This window comes from Amblyomma maculatum, chromosome 4, assembly GCF_055883805.1.
Source record: "Amblyomma maculatum isolate TAMU_Amacu chromosome 4, ASM5588380v1, whole genome shotgun sequence".
In the NCBI taxonomy this organism is placed as follows: Eukaryota; Metazoa; Arthropoda; class Arachnida; order Ixodida; family Ixodidae; genus Amblyomma; species Amblyomma maculatum.
In genome coordinates this window covers 6,668,726-6,687,342 of record NC_139347.1, presented here as the reverse complement: position 1 = coordinate 6,687,342, position 18,617 = coordinate 6,668,726, and the positions used below count along the sequence as shown (strand labels likewise).

The 18,617-nt window shown below is 48.2% G+C and overlaps 1 protein-coding gene across 1 annotated transcript in view; it reads right to left on the bottom strand.

The window, feature by feature from the left end:
- LOC146190246 (fatty acyl-CoA reductase 1-like) overlaps positions 1-18,617 on the bottom strand; it is a 61,505-nt gene that overhangs the window by 29,406 nt on the left and 13,482 nt on the right. Inside the window, exons 6-9 of the mRNA XM_084600702.1 lie at positions 15,323-15,500; positions 4,931-4,975; positions 2,690-2,808; positions 2,019-2,258 (exon numbers count right to left, since the gene is read on the bottom strand). Of these exons, the coding sequence (XP_084456828.1) occupies positions 2,019-2,258; positions 2,690-2,808; positions 4,931-4,975; positions 15,323-15,500 (582 nt within the window). The remainder of the gene's footprint in view (positions 1-2,018; positions 2,259-2,689; positions 2,809-4,930; positions 4,976-15,322; positions 15,501-18,617) is intronic.

The following is an 18,617-nucleotide window of genomic DNA, read 5'->3' as shown; positions in this document are numbered from 1 at the left end:
GAGGATCCGGGTCGGGATTGCCCTCACATCTGCTGTAACACGAACATGGCCTCAATACCGATATTTATATCAGCATCCAGGATTTCCTCTCTGCAACTCACAAAATAATGAGGCAAATATTAACCAATTGTTGTGGGTTTGCCCGGCACTGAAGCCGACGAGAAATCGGCACCTGGCGGCAGTGGGCCTTTCGCCGAACAACCCATATATTCTTACATTGCTTGGACGCAAGGGCCTTATCATCGTTCTCTTTTGAACTTTATTAGGACTGCCAACCTTTTTTTCTTTCATTTAATACACCTTTTAATTTTCGTTTTACATATTCCTTTATGCCCTGAGGCAATAAACAAAGATATTAAAAAAAATATTCAGACTTGGAATGGGAGCGGTTGGGGATACGGGTAGGCGGAGAATACCTCAATAATTTGCGATTCGCTGATGAGATTGCCTTGCTAAGTTACTCAGGGGATGAACTGCAAAGAATGATTGATGACCTAGGCAGGAAAAGCAGAAAGGTAGCTAGTTTGAAAATTAATGTGCAGAAGAATAGGGTAATGTTCAGCAGGCTCAGGAAGGAACAGCAGTTTACGTTAGGTAGCGAAGCACTGGAAGTAGTAGGCGAGTATGTCTACTTAGTACATGTAATAACCGCATATCCAGACTATGAAAGATAAATAACAAATAGAATAAGATTGGGATGAAGCACATTTGGCAAGTACTCGCAGATTATGACTAGTAGCTTATCGCTATCGCTCAAGAGGAAAGTATGCAACAGTTGCACCTTTCCTGTACTCACCTATGGGGCCGGAACGTGGAGGCAAACGAAAAGGGTTCTACCAGAATCCTTCTGAAGGACTATGGTTCTACTTAAGATGAGGACAGCGCAGAGGGCTATGGAACGAAAAATGGTAGTGGTAACGTTAAGAAATAAGAAGCGTGCAGAGTGGGCCAGAGAAATAATTCAAGATACTGACATTCTAGTGGAAATCAGAAAGAAGAAATGGGCATGGGCAGGACATGTAATACCAAGAGAGGATAACAGATGGTCACTTAGGGTAACAGACTGAATTCCAAGGGAAGGAAAGCGCAAGAGAGGGCGGCGAAAGTTATGTGGGCGGATGAGGTTAAGAAGTTCGCAGGGGTTAAGTGGATGCAGCTGGCACAGGACCGGGTTAATTGGAGGAATATGGGAAAGGTCTTCGCCCTGCAGTGGGTATAGTCCGGCTGATGACGATGATGATGTTGCGTGACAGAGCAGCGGCATCCCTACAAAACAATAAGCTCACAAGGAAGATGCTGGTTCACTTTGGCAGCTGCCCTTATCGGCTCATAATTTTTTTTTCTTTGCTAATGGGCAGGTAACAGGAATACTAATCATAGGACTGTGCATGCCGGCAACAGAAATTCAACGAAACTAATCATAGAGCTGCGAATATTGAGACCGAAAAAAAAACTTATTCCATATTGCTTGTTGCGAAACATATAAGGCTGCGTTACTAAGTGATTTTCAGCGAAAACGAAGACGCTGTGTCCACATTTTATCGGTAGCTTTCATAGTCGGGCACTTGAGGTAATTAAGACACTTTCCTGGATGACTGTGGCGTGTTCCGAACGTGTTTCGAAATTTATTAATATGTGTCGCGACCCATCAGTGAACAACTGGCGAAGCTTCTTTGAGCCGGCAGCTGATGGTATAGTTCTGAAGAGGACAAACTGTCGGGCTGGTTGGTTTTCCATCAATTTCAGCAGCGCATAGGAACACTCGGCGCTTGTTTGTCTAGTGTGTTCCTTTGTGCTCTGTCCTCGCCCTGCTACGCACTGCTGAAATAGAAAGTGGTAGCCTGCGTGTGGGCTTTATTCAGCTATTCTGTGAGTTCATCGTGGGATATGTTTACTCTGCGGTGAAGCCTGCAAACCACTCCTGGCTTACTGGTGATTCACTACGCACTGAACGTGTTTTAGGAGGCTTGCTCTGCTGGTCCACTGCGCACCACTATTTATATACATAGTATACGCACTTGGGCTTCCGGCCGGACAGCCAGAGGTATGCGTCGAAGATCACGGCGGGGCAGCGGTGCTCGAAGAACATGGACAGGGCGTTGAGGAAGCGGCTCTTTTTGAAGCTGCCTCCCGGGTGGCGCACGGCGTGCGGCATCGGGTGCCACAGCAGGAGAGGGTACGCGATCGTCTCAATGTCTCCCCACGTCAGCTTGCGAAGCGTTCCCGAGGCGACGTGGTACACTGCCACCTTTTCCGGCCTGTGGGTCGTCGAGGGGAATATCATCAAGCGCTTATATGTCTTAAACTTTGGGAAATAAAGGATTGTTTTCTGAGGGTTGGTTGCGACTGAATACTGAATTGCTATGCGTTTTGTTGCAACAGACACTACAAAGAGCACCACAAGCGGACAATCTTTTGTGTAACGTTTCTTTAAGAAAAATGAATGCATCCACAAACAAGAGCCAAACAACGTGGTTGCTGGTTTTTAACAATCATTGGTCCAAGTACACAAGCAGCCTGCAAGATTACAACTGCCCTATGCGATGAGAAGACACAGCCCCCCCCCCCCCCCCCCCTCATATTCCTGTAGAATGTGTGATATTCGTTTTCGACTTTTTAACTTCCGCTTCCCATTATTGGCACCTGAACATAGAGTTTCGGAGGAAATAGCTTTAAAAAGATGACGCACCTGTACATGGCAGTATGCCAGGCGACTATGATCATGGTGTTTATGACCACGTCAACGGGCACGAAGTCGGCCGCCTTGTCCGTGTCCGCCACCATGGACCGGAGCAGTCCTTTTCCAGACTTGGGGGCAATGAAGAAAAGGTTTCCAGAAAATATGCCCGTTTCAGAGTTAAAGCCGTTGAACTGCGGTCACGACCACAAGAGAATTTTGGTGGGAAGTCTAAAATGTTTTAGGTATGAGTACGGGCGCATGCATGCTCCGTTCAGTGCACAAACTATCCATAATCGAAGGGTATTGCAGGGCAGAAATATACAGGCACAAGATTTTCTGCAGAGCTTCTACGTGTAGAACCCCTATCTGAGCTGCTAACATTGTGGAAGCGAGACGATAACGCTTGGTAGTGCAAAATGACTCGCACTTCACATCCCAGAAATAAACTCGGTGGTCTCTATAATTTTGTCCAGCCCGAAAATATTGAACCAGAATATCAAGAAATAATGTTCATATCGACCCCACAGATTCTGCCCTAGATAATGCTGTGTCAATGTATAGGCAAGTTGAGCAGTATATCGAACTTGAATTCCGCCGGTCTTTCGATGTATCGGATGATGCTCGCGCCCCTGGAAGTATCGCTTCTCCGACTGGCGCTCTTTGATAATATTTTCGCGGACGGCAACGGGAAGGTTGCGCGGATCCCTGCACACCTGTGAGGCTGCAGTACTATGAGGACGCTGTGAAGAGTCGGATTTTAATTTGTTGCTTGTGTACCTCCTTCCTCCGTTTCCGCATTCGGTATTGCGGGAACCAACTGCACCTAGTTTTAATGAGCGGCTGTTTTATACAGTGTTTACTGGTAGCAGAATCATAAATGGCTTGCTCCAGAGCGCCGTCCTCTTCGGCTTGGATGCTAAGCAGGTTAGGCCTAATAGCAAGGCCCAAAGAGCATTCTATCAAGCAGCACGTCACTTTATGAATCTCGCCAACAGAGTGGGTACTCTACGCGACAGATAAGCTACCGCCATTTTCATATATCCAATCATTTCGTGGTCCCCTTCAATTTCGACATGTCCGAGTTCGACTAATTTTATACAACGACTCATTTTTATACAACTGGTGGCCTATCAAGTCCCGGAGCATCAAAGGACAAGAAGTGGAAGCTGTGACAGATTTTCTCTTCTTGGGCGCCGAGATTATCCCGGAAGGAGACTGCGGCCATGAAATTAGGAGACGCCTGCTTCTGGGAAAGAGAGCCATGGCTAGCCTTGACCGCCTAGTAAAGAGCAGATACATTACACTGCCAACCAAGATCCGTATAACTCGTGCTATGGTCTTTCCAGGATAGTTAAGCGGGCGAGGTGGTGATACATCATCGAAAAAAAAAAAAACAGCGCGAACAAACGGGGACGACAGGAAGAAACAACAGGAACAGGCGCTGGACAACTGGTCTTTCCAGTTGTGATGTATGGATGCGAGAGTTGGACTGTGAAGAAGGCTGACCGCCGAAGAATTGACGCGTTTGAATTGTAGTGCTGGCGGAGACTCTTGAGAGTTCCTTGGACGGCCAGAAGATCAAATCAGACGATATTGTCGACCATAAACCCTGACTGCTCATTGGAGGGTCAAATTCTAAAGTTAAAGCTCAGCTACTTTGGTCATCTGATGAGAAGAGAGGAGTCGCTGGAAGAAGATTTGATGTTGGGAAAGGTTGAGGGTCACCGGAGAAGGGGTAGGCAGCGAACGCGATGGTTAGATGGCATCCTCGAGGCGCTGCAGATGAAGTTATGTGATGTTAGGAAGATAGTGAGAGACCGGAAAGCGTGGCGTGATATGGTCCATAGGGTCACGAAGAGTCGGACACGACTGAACGACTGAACTGAACTGGTGGGAATACACGGAGAACTGGGCATCGTTCGGTGCCACGTGATGGTGACAATATTACAGTATCGTGATGGCCACGACTACAGAACTATTGTTAGTGTGTTTCTCTGTTTGTTTATTAATATACCGCTCATTCCAGCAATGTTCATCAAAAAAAAAAACTGCAACTCATTTCGTTAATAATGCTTAGCCATCGCTGAAAACTAGTCGCTTCGAAGTCACAAATGACACTTTGTGAAAGAAACAAACTATGGATTCCACAGCTTTATCTGTACACGTATATGGGTATACGACAAGTGCATTTAAAGATGCGCATATGGTGCGATTCGGCTTATGTGCCCAATTACACAGAGGCATACTCACTGCCACGAGCAGGCCCGTGGGTCCATTGATGTTGTCAATCCAACCCTGCGGAAGACGCAACAGCGAAAGAGAAGAGAAAAAATTGCATCTCGCGCCCAAAAATAAATATAAGCATGGCCGTCTTTAATATGTAAATACGAACTCTGTCTAAAATGTCTCCGACATCTCACCTAAGCTGGATACCTTACTCCACAGAAAGGCACTTACCGCTGATGACAATGATTTCTGGCAGAATATTTTAAGTGATTAATTTGAGTAACCTAGACTGGGTTTAGTTCACCATTTGAAGGCGTCTGGCAAGGCAGTTTAATTTGTAAACCATTTTTTGCTGATTCTGCCTCATTAACCGAATACTGCGACTATAAATTGGTCAGATATATTTATCTGTTCACTACACTTGCAAGACATGGTTTTAAATTTGTTTACGCAATTCGCCATAATGTTGAACATTACCTCAGCCACCGTTGAATTAATTCTAAAACTTATACTGATGTATGTCTTGTCCATAGACTGTTACTCGCTATACGCTCCTAGTATTTCAAAAACAAAAATGTCATAGGCAAACTAAAGATTGCGAAGGCAATGCCTACTTTCTTTTACAGTTCATTCTTGGAAACGACCTTATAATATAGCACAAATTGCATGAAACAGCGGCATTCCGCAAGAGCCGGTAGCGAATGTCATCAGTAAATGTTTCATGCGTCAAATAGCCCACCTTTGTTAACACTATAAAAATAAAATTTCAGAAAAAGCTTTTTGCTGGTGCGTACAGGCCCAATGCACACTTCCCGCGCTCAAGAGAAGTAGTTCGGTTTTAGGCACGGGTTGCCCTTTGCCACTCGTGACAACTGCTGCCGCAGCCATTCTGGAAAAAGTTAAGCCACGCACGACAAGCCTGAACGCAAGAGAGACTTAAAAGTCCTTACGATAGGAAGTTGTACCATACCTACACAAAGTAATGCACAGCGAGAAGAAAGCTGAAATCAGAGATTTGGTACTCCAAATTTCTTTGGCTACCATAAACGGACCAAGCAATACTGGCCAAGCAACGCAGTGCTACTTTCGATAAGGAGAACAAAAATAAAGAATGCACACTGAAATAAAGCGTATTAGGCCATACGGGAAAGAATCGGGAATGGTCGATGGAATACCACTGCCGTGTAGAAAAACTTAGATTTTCCAAATAGATCGATGCGGCGATAACCGGCTGAGGCAGCACGAACGAAAAAAAGAAAAAAACGAAATATGTGCACTTTTTCGCGTATTGCAAGTCTTGCACAATGTGTGCGTCACATCTGAACAGTTCAGTTATTCTCGGCAAGAGTGATGACGAAACCGCACATGAACTGCCGGTAGCTTATAACACAAGGTAAAGGTGCAATAATTGCATGAGAGGTGCTTCAATGTTTAGATCGAAATATGACCTTTTTTCTGCGACTAGAGATAAGATGTTTTACTTTATGTACCTGCCGTACCCATTGTCTAACACCATGACCGTACGTATACAGTATTGTATTTGCACGTGTCCATCTGTTTCAGTTTGTTTTATTATGTTCGCAGATATGGAAAGCGAGTCCTATATTCACCATGTCCTTATACTCTTCTAGTACACAGAATTTGAACTTCGTTCTTACGATGCATTGACTTTTGCAATACGCGCAACAGCTCTAAGAAATTTGTCATTTGTCATTGTCACTGCACACGGTTTCATGCAGCTTTATATGGCGGAAACACCAATCTTTCACGTACCTGGGCCAGGCGATGAGTCTCGAGAAACGCGTCTTGCCCGACTGTCCTCAACATCATCCTGTTTAAGCAAACGCGGGTGCGGGAACTGAGCTATCGCACACCATCGACGTCCCAGCGCTAGTCGACTCTCGAGGTTATCATTCTGCCGGGGCAAATGTGGATGCGGAAAATGAATATCAGCACATAACCAATAAGTAGTGGCGCTCGACCTCCATCCTGGCCTTTGCCGACTCACAAATAGCTTTTCATCCTGATTGAGCTACTGAGCGTGAGGGCAATGAGTAACCGCGCACAACCTCCATCCTGGCCTTTGCCGACTCACGTATAGCTTTTAATCCTGATTGAGCTACTGAGCGTGAGGGAAATGAGTAGCCGCGCACGACCTCCATCCTGGCCTTTGCCGACTCACGTATAGCTTTTCATCCTGATTGAGCTACTGAGCGTGAGGGAAGTGAGTAGCCGCGCACGACCTCCATCCTGGCCTTTGCCGACTCACGTATAGCTTTTCATCCTGATTGAGCTACTGAGCGTGAGGGAAATGAGTAGCCGCGCACAACCTCCATCCTGGCCTTTGCCGACTCACGTATAGCTTTTCATCCTGATTGAGCTACTGAGCGTGAGGGAAATGAGTAGCCGCGCACGACCTCCATCCTGGCCTTTGCCGACTCACGTATAGCTTTTAATCCTGATTGAGCTACTGAGCGTGAGGGAAATGAGTAGCCGCGCACGACCTCCATCCTGGCCTTTGCCGACTCACATATAGCTTTTAATCCTGATTGAGCTACTGAGCGTGAGGGAAATGAGTAGCCGCGCACGACCTCCATCCTGGCCTTTGCCGACTCACGTATAGCTTTTCATCCTGATTGAGCTACTGAGCGTGAGGGAAGTGAGTAGCCGCGCACGACCTCCATCCTGGCCTTTGCCGACTCACGTATAGCTTTTCATCCTGATTGAGCTACTGAGCGTGAGGGAAGTGAGTAGCCGCGCACGACCTCCATCCTGGCCTTTGCCGACTCACATATAGCTTTTAATCCTGATTGAGCTACTGAGCGTGAGGGAAATGAGTAGCCGCGCACGACCTCCATCCTGGCCTTTGCCGACTCACGTATAGCTTTTCATCCTGATTGAGCTACTGAGCGTGAGGGAAATGAGTAGCCGCGCACAACCTCCATCCTGGCCTTTGCCGACTCACGTATAGCTTTTCATCCTGATTGAGCTACTGAGCGTGAGGGAAATGAGTAGCCGCGCACGACCTCCATCCTGGCCTTTGCCGACTCACGTATAGCTTTTCATCCTGATTGAGCTACTGAGCGTGAGGGAAATGAGTAGCCGCGCACAACCTCCATCCTGGCCTTTGCCGACTCACGTATAGCTTTTCATCCTGATTGAGCTACTGAGCGTGAGGGAAATGAGTAGCCGCGCACGACCTCCATCCTGGCCTTTGCCGACTCACGTATAGCTTTTCACCCTGATTGAGCTACTGAGCGTGAGGGAAATGAGTAGCCCCGCACGACCTCCTTTTGGCCTTTGCCAACTCACATATAGCTTTTCATTCTGATTGAGCTACTGAGCGTGAGGGAAATGAGTAGCCGCGCACGACCTCCATCCTGGCCTTTGCCGACTCACGTATAGCTTGTCATCCTGATTGAGCTACTCCTGCGGGAAATGAGTAGCCGCGCACGACCTCCATCCTTGCCTTTGCCGACTCACATATAGCTTTTCATCCTGATTGAGCTACTGAGCGTCAGGGAAATGAGTAGCCGCGCACGACCTCCATCCTTGCCTTTGCCGACTCACATATAGCTTTTCATCCTGATTGAGCTACTGAGCGTCAGGGAAATGAGTAGGCGCGCACGACCTCCACCCTGGCCTTTGCCGACTCACATATAGCTTTTCATCCTGATTGAACTACTGAGCGTGAGGGAAATGAGCAGCCACGCACGACCTCCATCCTGGCCTTTGCCGACTCACATATAGCTTTTCATCCTGATTGAACTACTGAGCGTGAGGGAAATGAGCAGCCACGCACGACCTCCATCCTGGCCTTTGCCGACTCACATATAGCTTTTCATCCTGATTGAACTACTGAGCGTGAGGGAAATGAGCAGCCACGCACGACCTCCATCCTGGCCTTTGCCGACTCACATATAGCTTTTCATCCTGATTGAACTACTGAGCGTGAGGGAAATGAGCAGCCACGCACGACCTCCATCCTGGCCTTTGCCGACTCACATATAGCTTTTCATCCTGATTGAACTACTGAGCGTGAGGGAAATGAGCAGCCACGCACGACCTCCATCCTTGCCTTTGCCGACTCACATATAGCTTTTCATCCTGATTGAACTACTGAGCGTGAGGGAAATGAGCAGCCACGCACGACCTCCATCCTGGCCTTTGCCGACTCACATATAGCTTTTCATCCTGATTGAACTACTGAGCGTGAGGGAAATGAGCAGCCACGCACGACCTCCATCCTGGCCTTTGCCGACTCACATATAGCTTTTCATCCTGATTGAACTACTGAGCGTGAGGGAAATGAGCAGCCACGCACGACCTCCATCCTGGCCTTTGCCGACTCACATATAGCTTTTCATCCTGATTGAACTACTGAGCGTGAGGGAAATGAGCAGCCACGCACGACCTCCATCCTGGCCTTTGCCGACTCACATATAGCTTTTCATCCTGATTGAACTACTGAGCGTGAGGGAAATGAGCAGCCACGCACGACCTCCATCCTGGCCTTTGCCGACTCACATATAGCTTTTCATCCTGATTGAACTACTGAGCGTGAGGGAAATGAGCAGCCACGCACGACCTCCATCCTGGCCTTTGCCGACTCACATATAGCTTTTCATCCTGATTGAACTACTGAGCGTGAGGGAAATGAGCAGCCACGCACGACCTCCATCCTTGCCTTTGCCGACTCACATATAGCTTTTCATCCTGATTGAACTACTGAGCGTGAGGGAAATGAGCAGCCACGCACGACCTCCATCCTGGCCTTTGCCGACTCACATATAGCTTTTCATCCTGATTGAACTACTGAGCGTGAGGGAAATGAGCAGCCACGCACGACCTCCATCCTGGCCTTTGCCGACTCACATATAGCTTTTCATCCTGATTGAACTACTGAGCGTGAGGGAAATGAGCAGCCACGCACGACCTCCATCCTGGCCTTTGCCGACTCACATATAGCTTTTCATCCTGATTGAACTACTGAGCGTGAGGGAAATGAGCAGCCACGCACGACCTCCATCCTGGCCTTTGCCGACTCACATATAGCTTTTCATCCTGATTGAACTACTGAGCGTGAGGGAAATGAGCAGCCACGCACGACCTCCATCCTGGCCTTTGCCGACTCACATATAGCTTTTCATCCTGATTGAACTACTGAGCGTGAGGGAAATGAGCAGCCACGCACGACCTCCATCCTGGCCTTTGCCGACTCACATATAGCTTTTCATCCTGATTGAACTACTGAGCGTGAGGGAAATGAGCAGCCACGCACGACCTCCATCCTTGCCTTTGCCGACTCACATATAGCTTTTCATCCTGATTGAACTACTGAGCGTGAGGGAAATGAGCAGCCACGCACGACCTCCATCCTGGCCTTTGCCGACTCACATATAGCTTTTCATCCTGATTGAACTACTGAGCGTGAGGGAAATGAGCAGCCACGCACGACCTCCATCCTGGCCTTTGCCGACTCACATATAGCTTTTCATCCTGATTGAACTACTGAGCGTGAGGGAAATGAGCAGCCACGCACGACCTCCATCCTGGCCTTTGCCGACTCACATATAGCTTTTCATCCTGATTGAACTACTGAGCGTGAGGGAAATGAGCAGCCACGCACGACCTCCATCCTGGCCTTTGCCGACTCACATATAGCTTTTCATCCTGATTGAACTACTGAGCGTGAGGGAAATGAGCAGCCACGCACGACCTCCATCCTGGCCTTTGCCGACTCACATATAGCTTTTCATCCTGATTGAACTACTGAGCGTCAGGGAAATGAGTAGGCGCGCACGACCTCCACCCTGGCCTTTGCCGACTCACATATAGCTTTTCATCCTGATTGAACTACTGAGCGTGAGGGAAATGAGCAGCCACGCACGACCTCCATCCTGGCCTTTGCCGACTCACATATAGCTTTTCATCCTGATTGAACTACTGAGCGTGAGGGAAATGAGCAGCCACGCACGACCTCCATCCTGGCCTTTGCCGACTCACATATAGCTTTTCATCCTGATTGAACTACTGAGCGTGAGGGAAATGAGTAGCCACGCACGACCTCCATCCTGGCCTTTGCCGACTCACATATAGCTTTTCATCCTGATTGAACTACTGAGCGTGAGGGAAATGAGCAGCCACGCACGACCTCCATCCTTGCCTTTGCCGACTCACATATAGCTTTTCATCCTGATTGAGCTACTGAGCGTCAGGGAAATGAGTAGGCGCGCACGACCTCCACCCTGGCCTTTGCCGACTCACATATAGCTTTTCATCCTGATTGAACTACTGAGCGTGAGGGAAATGAGCAGCCACGCACGACCTCCATCCTGGCCTTTGCCGACTCAAGTATAGCTTTTCATACTGATTGAGCTACTGAGCGTGAGGGAATTGAGTAGCCGCGCACGACCTCCATCATGGCCTTTGCCGACTCACATATAGCTTTTCATCCTGATTGAGCTGCTGTGCGTGAGGGAAATGTATAGCCGCGCACGACCTCCATCATGGCCTTTACCGACTCACATATAGCTTTTCATCCTGATTGAGCTGCTGAGCGCGAGGGAAATGAGTAGCCGCGCACGACCTCCATCCTGGCCTTTGTCGACTCACGTATAGCTTGTCATCCTGATTGAGTTACTGTGGCTGCGGGAAATGAGTAGCCGCGCACGACCTCCATCATGGCCTTTGCCGACTCACGTATAGCTTTTCATCCTGATTGAGCTACTGAGAGTGAGGGAATTGAGTAGCCGCGCACTTCCTCCATCCTGGCCTTTGTCGACTCACGTATAGCTTGTCATCCTGATTGAGTTACTGTGACTGCGGGAAATGAGTAGCCGCGCACGACCTCCATCATGGCATTTGCCGACTCACGTATAGCTTTTCATCCTGATTGAGCTACTGAGCGTGAGGGAATTGAGTAGCCGCGCACTTCCTCCATCCTGGCCTTTGTCGACTCACGTATAGCTTTTCATCCTGATTGAGCTACTTAGCGTGAGGGAATTGAGTAGCCGCGCACTTCCTCCATCCTGGCCTTTGTCGACTCACATATAGCTTGTCATCCTGATTGAGTTACTGTGGCTGCGGGAAATGAGTAGCCGCGCACTTCCTCCATCCTGGCCTTTGCCGACTCACGTATAGGTTGTCATCCTGATTGCGTTACTGTGGCTGCGGGAAATGAGTAGACGCGCGCGACCTCCATCATGGCCTTTGCCGACTCACATATAGCTTTTCATCCTGATTGAGCTGCTGAGCGTGAGGGAAATGAGTAGCCGCGCACTTCCACCATCCTGGCCTTTGCCGACTCACGTATAGCTTTTAATCCTGACTGAGCTACTGTGCCTGCGGGAAATGAGTAGCCGCGCACGACCTCCATCATGGCCTATTTGCCCTCACATATAGCTTTTCATCCTGATTGAGCTACTGAGCGTGAGGGAAATGAGTAGCCGCGCACGACCTCCATCCTCGCCTTTTCCGAGTCACGTATGGCCTGTCATCCTGATTGAGTTACTGTGGCTGCGGGAAATGAGTAGCCGCGCACGACCACCATTCTCGGTTTCGCGGATTCATGTATACAAGCTTATCATCCTGCTTGGACAACTGTGGGTGCAGGAATTGAGTAGCCGCGCACGACCTCCATCCTGGCCTTTGCCGACTCACATATAGCTTGTCATCCTGATTGCGTAACTTTCACATGGTTTATCATCTTGCTAGGATAACTGTCGAAGCGGAAACTGGGTAGCCGCACATGTATGACCATTGTCCAATCGGTTGATGACTTTCGCATAGCTTATCATCTTGCTAGGCTAACTGTGGTAGCGGAAACTGGGTAGCTGCACATGTACGACCAATATCCCGGCGTTTGCCAACTTTTGCATAGCTTATCGTCTTGCTAGGCTAACTGCGGGAGCGGAATTTGGGTAGCTGTACATGTACGACCGATATCCCGGCGTTTGCCGACTTTCATACAGCTTATCATCTCGCTAGGATAACTGTGGGAGCGGAAACTGGGTAGTCGCACATGTACGATCGCCGTCCCGGTGTTTGCCGACTTTCACAGAGCTTATCATCTTGACAGGATAAATAGGATAACTGTGGGAGCGGAAACTGGGTAGCCGCACAAGTACGACCGCCGTCCCGGCGTTTTCCGACTTTCACATATAGCTTATCATCCTGCTTGGACAAGTGCGGGAGCGTAAACTGGGTAGCCGCACATGTACGACCGCCGTCCCGGCTTTTGCCGACTCCCACATAGGTTATCATCCTGCCTTGGTAACTGACTGAGGCAACTAAGAGGCCCCATACGGAAGTAACCGTGTGCTTGCCGGCTTACATAGCAAGTAACGTCGTCGGAGCGAGAGACCCATATCGCTCGTGTAGACGCACATATCCAAGCGCGTGTCGTTTAAGCGCAAGCTTCTCGTTCACCTCGTAAAGCAGCAGTCAAGCTGCAATAGCTGCCCGAAGGAGGATTGAAAAGATAGCCTTTTCCCCCTCTGCTCCATGCAGGGGCGCACGTGCAGACGCATACGCGCGAGTCCTTTCTGAGCTGAACCCCTTGACGTACCGCTGTGAAAAGATGTAAATCGGTGTCCGTGGTTAACAGGGTGTGTGCAGAGGAGAGGGAAGCGTAAACTGGGGCAGTTAAGAATGATGTGGGCAGATGAAATTTTCAAGGCTGGTGCTATGGCAGGACTGGAGGCAGACATAGGCGAGATGGCCTTTACACGCTAATGGAAGCAACTCGGTGGATGATAGTGATGATGGTGATGCTGATGATGAGTCTGTGGGGATTGAACATTCCCCTCGCTCGTACGACGCGGCAAACATCCTCTCTTTCCCGGGGGCTTTCATCCTTCCCCTGGCCTTCTTCCCCAAAGCTGCGGCGTAGAGGTTGGTGGCATTAGGTGAGAGCGACTGGCATAACGCGCCGGGCGGCCCTTCCTTCTCCCTCCCGCTCTCATCTCTACGGACAGCATCATTAGAAAGATGATGCCGCGATGTCGGAGCGCGAGGATGCTGCTAGAAACTGGGGAAGAATTAAGAGAAGAACAACAACATTGGGAGCTCCCAATGAGCAGCTTGGCCCGCTGGCTGTGCCACGGTGTGTCGTACTTCACGGCCACGGCTGTGAACCGAGCTAGCGGCGTAGTCTTTGGCTATGAGAGCAGAGCCCGAGCCCGTGAGAACCCCCACAAGTCATTATGTAGAAGTTTTGGCTTTCATTGAGGACCGTACAGGGACTACTTAATCAGCCGTCAAGTGGCTCCCCAAGCATGAAGACGCATTATACCGAAACCTTGATAGGTAGGAATGTTTCGCACATACCTTCAGTGTGACGCGTTTTGAGGTGACTTTTACAGCGGTACATTTGCCGTTGGTGTGTTCCTTAGTTTTGTTAGTCTGAAAGATATTGCCCCGAGTGATTCAAGTCTTCATTTCTTATTTTTTTTTTACAGCCGCCTGCATGCGGCCTTGCTAGTGATTCTAGAGCGAGGATCGATTCTGTCCTTTGTTTTCGTTCATGCTCGTTGTCTCGAGATGCTGCTTTATGCTTTTTTTTTTGTCGCGCAAGATGCGTCGAGAGGAATCTAGAAGATTTCTGCCACTCGCGTGTGTTTGTGCAATGTTCCACATTACGCTAGTCACGGTCTGCGGCTTTATCTCGATGTTTTCTTGCCGCCTTTTAAATGGAGCGTTGGCGCGTGCGACGGGTATTCTTAGTTTGACGTCCGACGAGCACGTTGTTATCGCCACCGCCGATAGTACTTTTGCGGTCAGCCCATTAAAGAGTTTCATTCAAGTGCAACGTCAGTATCTTCATTTGTGCTTGTGACCACTGCGTGGCAATATCATGCCGTCGTCATCCCGTTTATCCTCAGGACAAACGCGGTCGGCCATGTTTTCGTAGAATATCGTTTCTGTTGGCAGATACCGAAACCATTATCACCAACTGGATATACCGGTTGCCTAGTATCAGGCAAACCGATGCAGTCGGTTTCCTTCGTATACATTACGAACCGATTTCAGATGCGTAACAATGCAAGGCAGATCTCAATATGCATTATCGTGCCAAAGCTGACTGGGAACAGACCAAACTAGTAGATAAGATAAAGATAAAGAAGATAAAGACGAAATTGACACAGGCGGTTGCCCTTAACTCGTGCCATCGAAATGTTTCGTGCTACCTGCCGCTGTATTCCGAGCAAAAATTGGCTGTGGTTTGACCATTGGCCATTTCGAGTAGAATTGCGGAAGCAACATCTGTGGCGAACGCGGCGGATAAGTGGGTGGTGGCCCCGGCGTGCCAGCTGTGCACCGTGTGACGTCACTCCCTCCTGGCGCATGCGCAGCTTGGCTCTCGGGGGCTCCGCGAAATGGCTCAGCGACTAGCGTAGTGTTGCGGCGCCTCACCGGTATGGGCTCCTGCCAGGCGGCTGTAACGATGGAAGGTCTGACGATGGCCACCGGTATCGACCCCTTCTCCTCGGCCAACAGGCTCTCGGCGAGAGCCTTGGTGAAGGTGTACATATTGGGACGACTGCCCAGTAGCTTTGGTGTGATGGCCTCCACCAGCGCGTCGTCCATCCAGCTGCATAACACAGGCCCATTCCCATCAGGTCACAAAAAAGCGAACCACGAGTTTTTCTCGCCGTCCTGATATCCTGACGACGACAGTGCACTTCAATGCGTAAGCTCCGGAATGAAATCCGAGGAAATGATTTTGTAGCGAAAGGGGCTACCCCACTGCACCCCTACGGAAAGACTTCTTAAACTGGGGGTCTACAATAACACCATGGAACTATGCGAGGCACATATAATAACACAGCTAAAGAGGCTCGCCACCACATACACGGGATGGAAAATCCTGGGTAAATTAGGACTACAAGATAGAATCCCGGAAAGAAATGCACAAGTAAAACTGCCGGCTGAAGTCAGGAACGCACTTACTATTAAACCGCTACCAAAAAACATGCACCCTGCTTTTCATGAAGGCAGGAGAAAAGCAAGAGCAAAGGCCCTTGAGGCCAAGTTAGAAGGCTCTAAATACACTGTTTATGTAGACGCGGCGGAATACAAAGGAAGCAACTCTTTTGCTATCGTGGGCGTGAACGACTCGGGTAAAAACATTAATGACAGGTTCAATAAAAACAAACTACTCAGGGACAGCGGAGGAGGCGGCTATCGCCATGGCGATGGTCAGCACCAAAGCGGTTACCATAAATAGCGACTCCAAATCTGCTATAAACAATTTTGCGAGGGGCATGATCTCCAAAGAGACAGAGCGAATTTTAAGATATAAAGACTGGAACCAAAAAGAGGTGGAATTAATATGGGTGCCGGCACACTCGGGGAACAAAGGAAACGAGTTGGCTCACAGTATAGCTCGAGGTTATGTCAGCCGAGCAGTGAACCAGGTTGATTCCCCCAATTTCTCGAGAGATGCACTAATCTCATTTCATGACTACACTAATCACTTTAAACTAGAAAGGCGGATATTGCCTCCACCAGACAAGAAACTAGACAAAAGGCAAGAAGTAATCTGGTGTCGGCTCCAGACGCGTGCCTTCTTCAGCCCTTCTAAATTAGCGCACATGTATATAGCACAATACAATCCAAATTGTAAACACTGCGGCGAAATAGCAGGATATGATCACATATTATGGAGCTGCAAAAAAGCGCCACCACCAGCGGACCTGCTACCAGTCCCCTCTTTTGAGCGGTGGGAGGCTATACTGGCCAGCCAGTTCGGGCTACTGAGTGGGCTCAAAAGGTCGCCGAGAGCAACGGTCTTGAGGCCATCTAAGTGTAGCGCCCACAAATCGCTCATTTCTAACCATGTTTTCCAATCCAATGTAGCGAAAGCTACACTGATCTAGGTTTTCAAGCCGTTGGCATGGCACCGTCACGTGGTATAGACCGAGAGTTGGGCCAGGAGTTGGTAGAGGAAAGAAGAAGGAAAAGAAGGAGAAAAAGAAGAGAAAGGAGAAGTCAAAAGAAGAAGAAGGCAGATAACTCGGTAGTTGGTAGAGGCGAACGACAACAGCGAGTTGCTAGGACAGAAGCGTCGTTCGACCGTTGTGACAGCGGCACATTAAATCCAGGTGTCCGCAGAAAAATTCGCTGCAACATTCACAGCTTTCGCTTAAATTCCCATGCTTAAATTCCCACAATTTTTTGGATGTGGATTCCCATCAATATCAAGTGTTAGAAAGAGTATCGTATGTAAACACGCTTGCTTTTAAATTTCAGAAACTGCCCTTTAATTAAATTACCAGATTTGAATTCGCTTTCCAGGTATCTCTTTACAATTATTTAGTTGGTCATGCATGGTTCAACTCAGTTCGTGCAGGAGATATCGGGCTCATAGTATCCGCCTCGCATTATGGAGGGCATGCATTATATGCTTAATGATGACTGGTTTTTCAATTAGGTTTTTCAACTTTAGGAAGCAATGCTTGCAGAAAGTGTGTTATAATAACAACACCATTTTTTTTTGCCTTTATATTGAGAGTACCTTCTAGTATAATTTATTTATTTTTTTTTAAATACCCTCAGGGTACAGATGCATATTACTGAGGGGAGGAGCGCATACAGGATATATATATATATATATATATATATATATATATATATATATATATATATATATATATATATATATATATATATATATATATATATATATATATAACAGAAGGTTAACGCAATAAGCATACAAATATCTGAAAAACAAAGCCCATAAAAATAACAACGAGGTACATGTGTAGTTTAGGAAGACGGCATAGGTGTAAAAGTCATAGCATAGCAGCAGGGTTTACGGAGCTTCTCCCAAGCGCACGCCAGGCCGGTGGACGCTTGTACCCATTTTTACCGGTAGGTCCGGTTATAATTTATAATTTATAACTTATAACTTATAACCATTCATTGTCTTATAATGCGCTGCTGCTATGACCCTATAATCCAGCCAGTAGAGCTTACAGGCTTGGCACCATAGGTTGTCTATAACGATTCGAATAGAATATGGTCTGGTGTATGGTCTATGCCTTTAACGTCCCAATGCGACTCTGGCTTTGAGAGTCGCCGTAGTGGAGGAGTAATTTCGACCACCGGGTGATCTTTAACGTGCACTGACATCGCACAGCACACGAATGCCTTGCTTTTCGCCTTCATCGAAAAGCTGCCGCTGTGGCCGGAATTGGATCTCGCATCCTTGGGCAGTCGAGCGCCCTAAACACTCGTGGCGGAGCAGCCTGAACATGGCTTTGACGTAGCAAGGCACACGTGGACGACGTTTCAATCGGGCATTAAAAAAGGGCAACGCGAGAAAAGCGTATCCGCGTCTTTACGATATTCGATCTCAATGAAACGTGTATGAACTATACGGGCATTATTTGGTGTCAAGACAGTATGAGATTATGTGCACTATAGTGCCGTCACACTGCTACTTATCCCTTCTTAGTACCCTCTTAGCTAGCAGACGTCTCATATAACCAAGAGATAAATGGGAATCGCTGTGCTGTGTAATTTCGAAAAGATTCCTCCACCGTTCCGGGACTCAGACTTAAGGTTCGGGCTTGAAGTTTATTTGGAGTGATACCTTGCTGCGTTACATTTCGGGAGGGAGGCAAAACGGATATAGTGTACGATGTCTTCACTCGCTTTCGGGGAATCGTCTTCAGAACAAATGTTGCTGTTTGCTATTTTT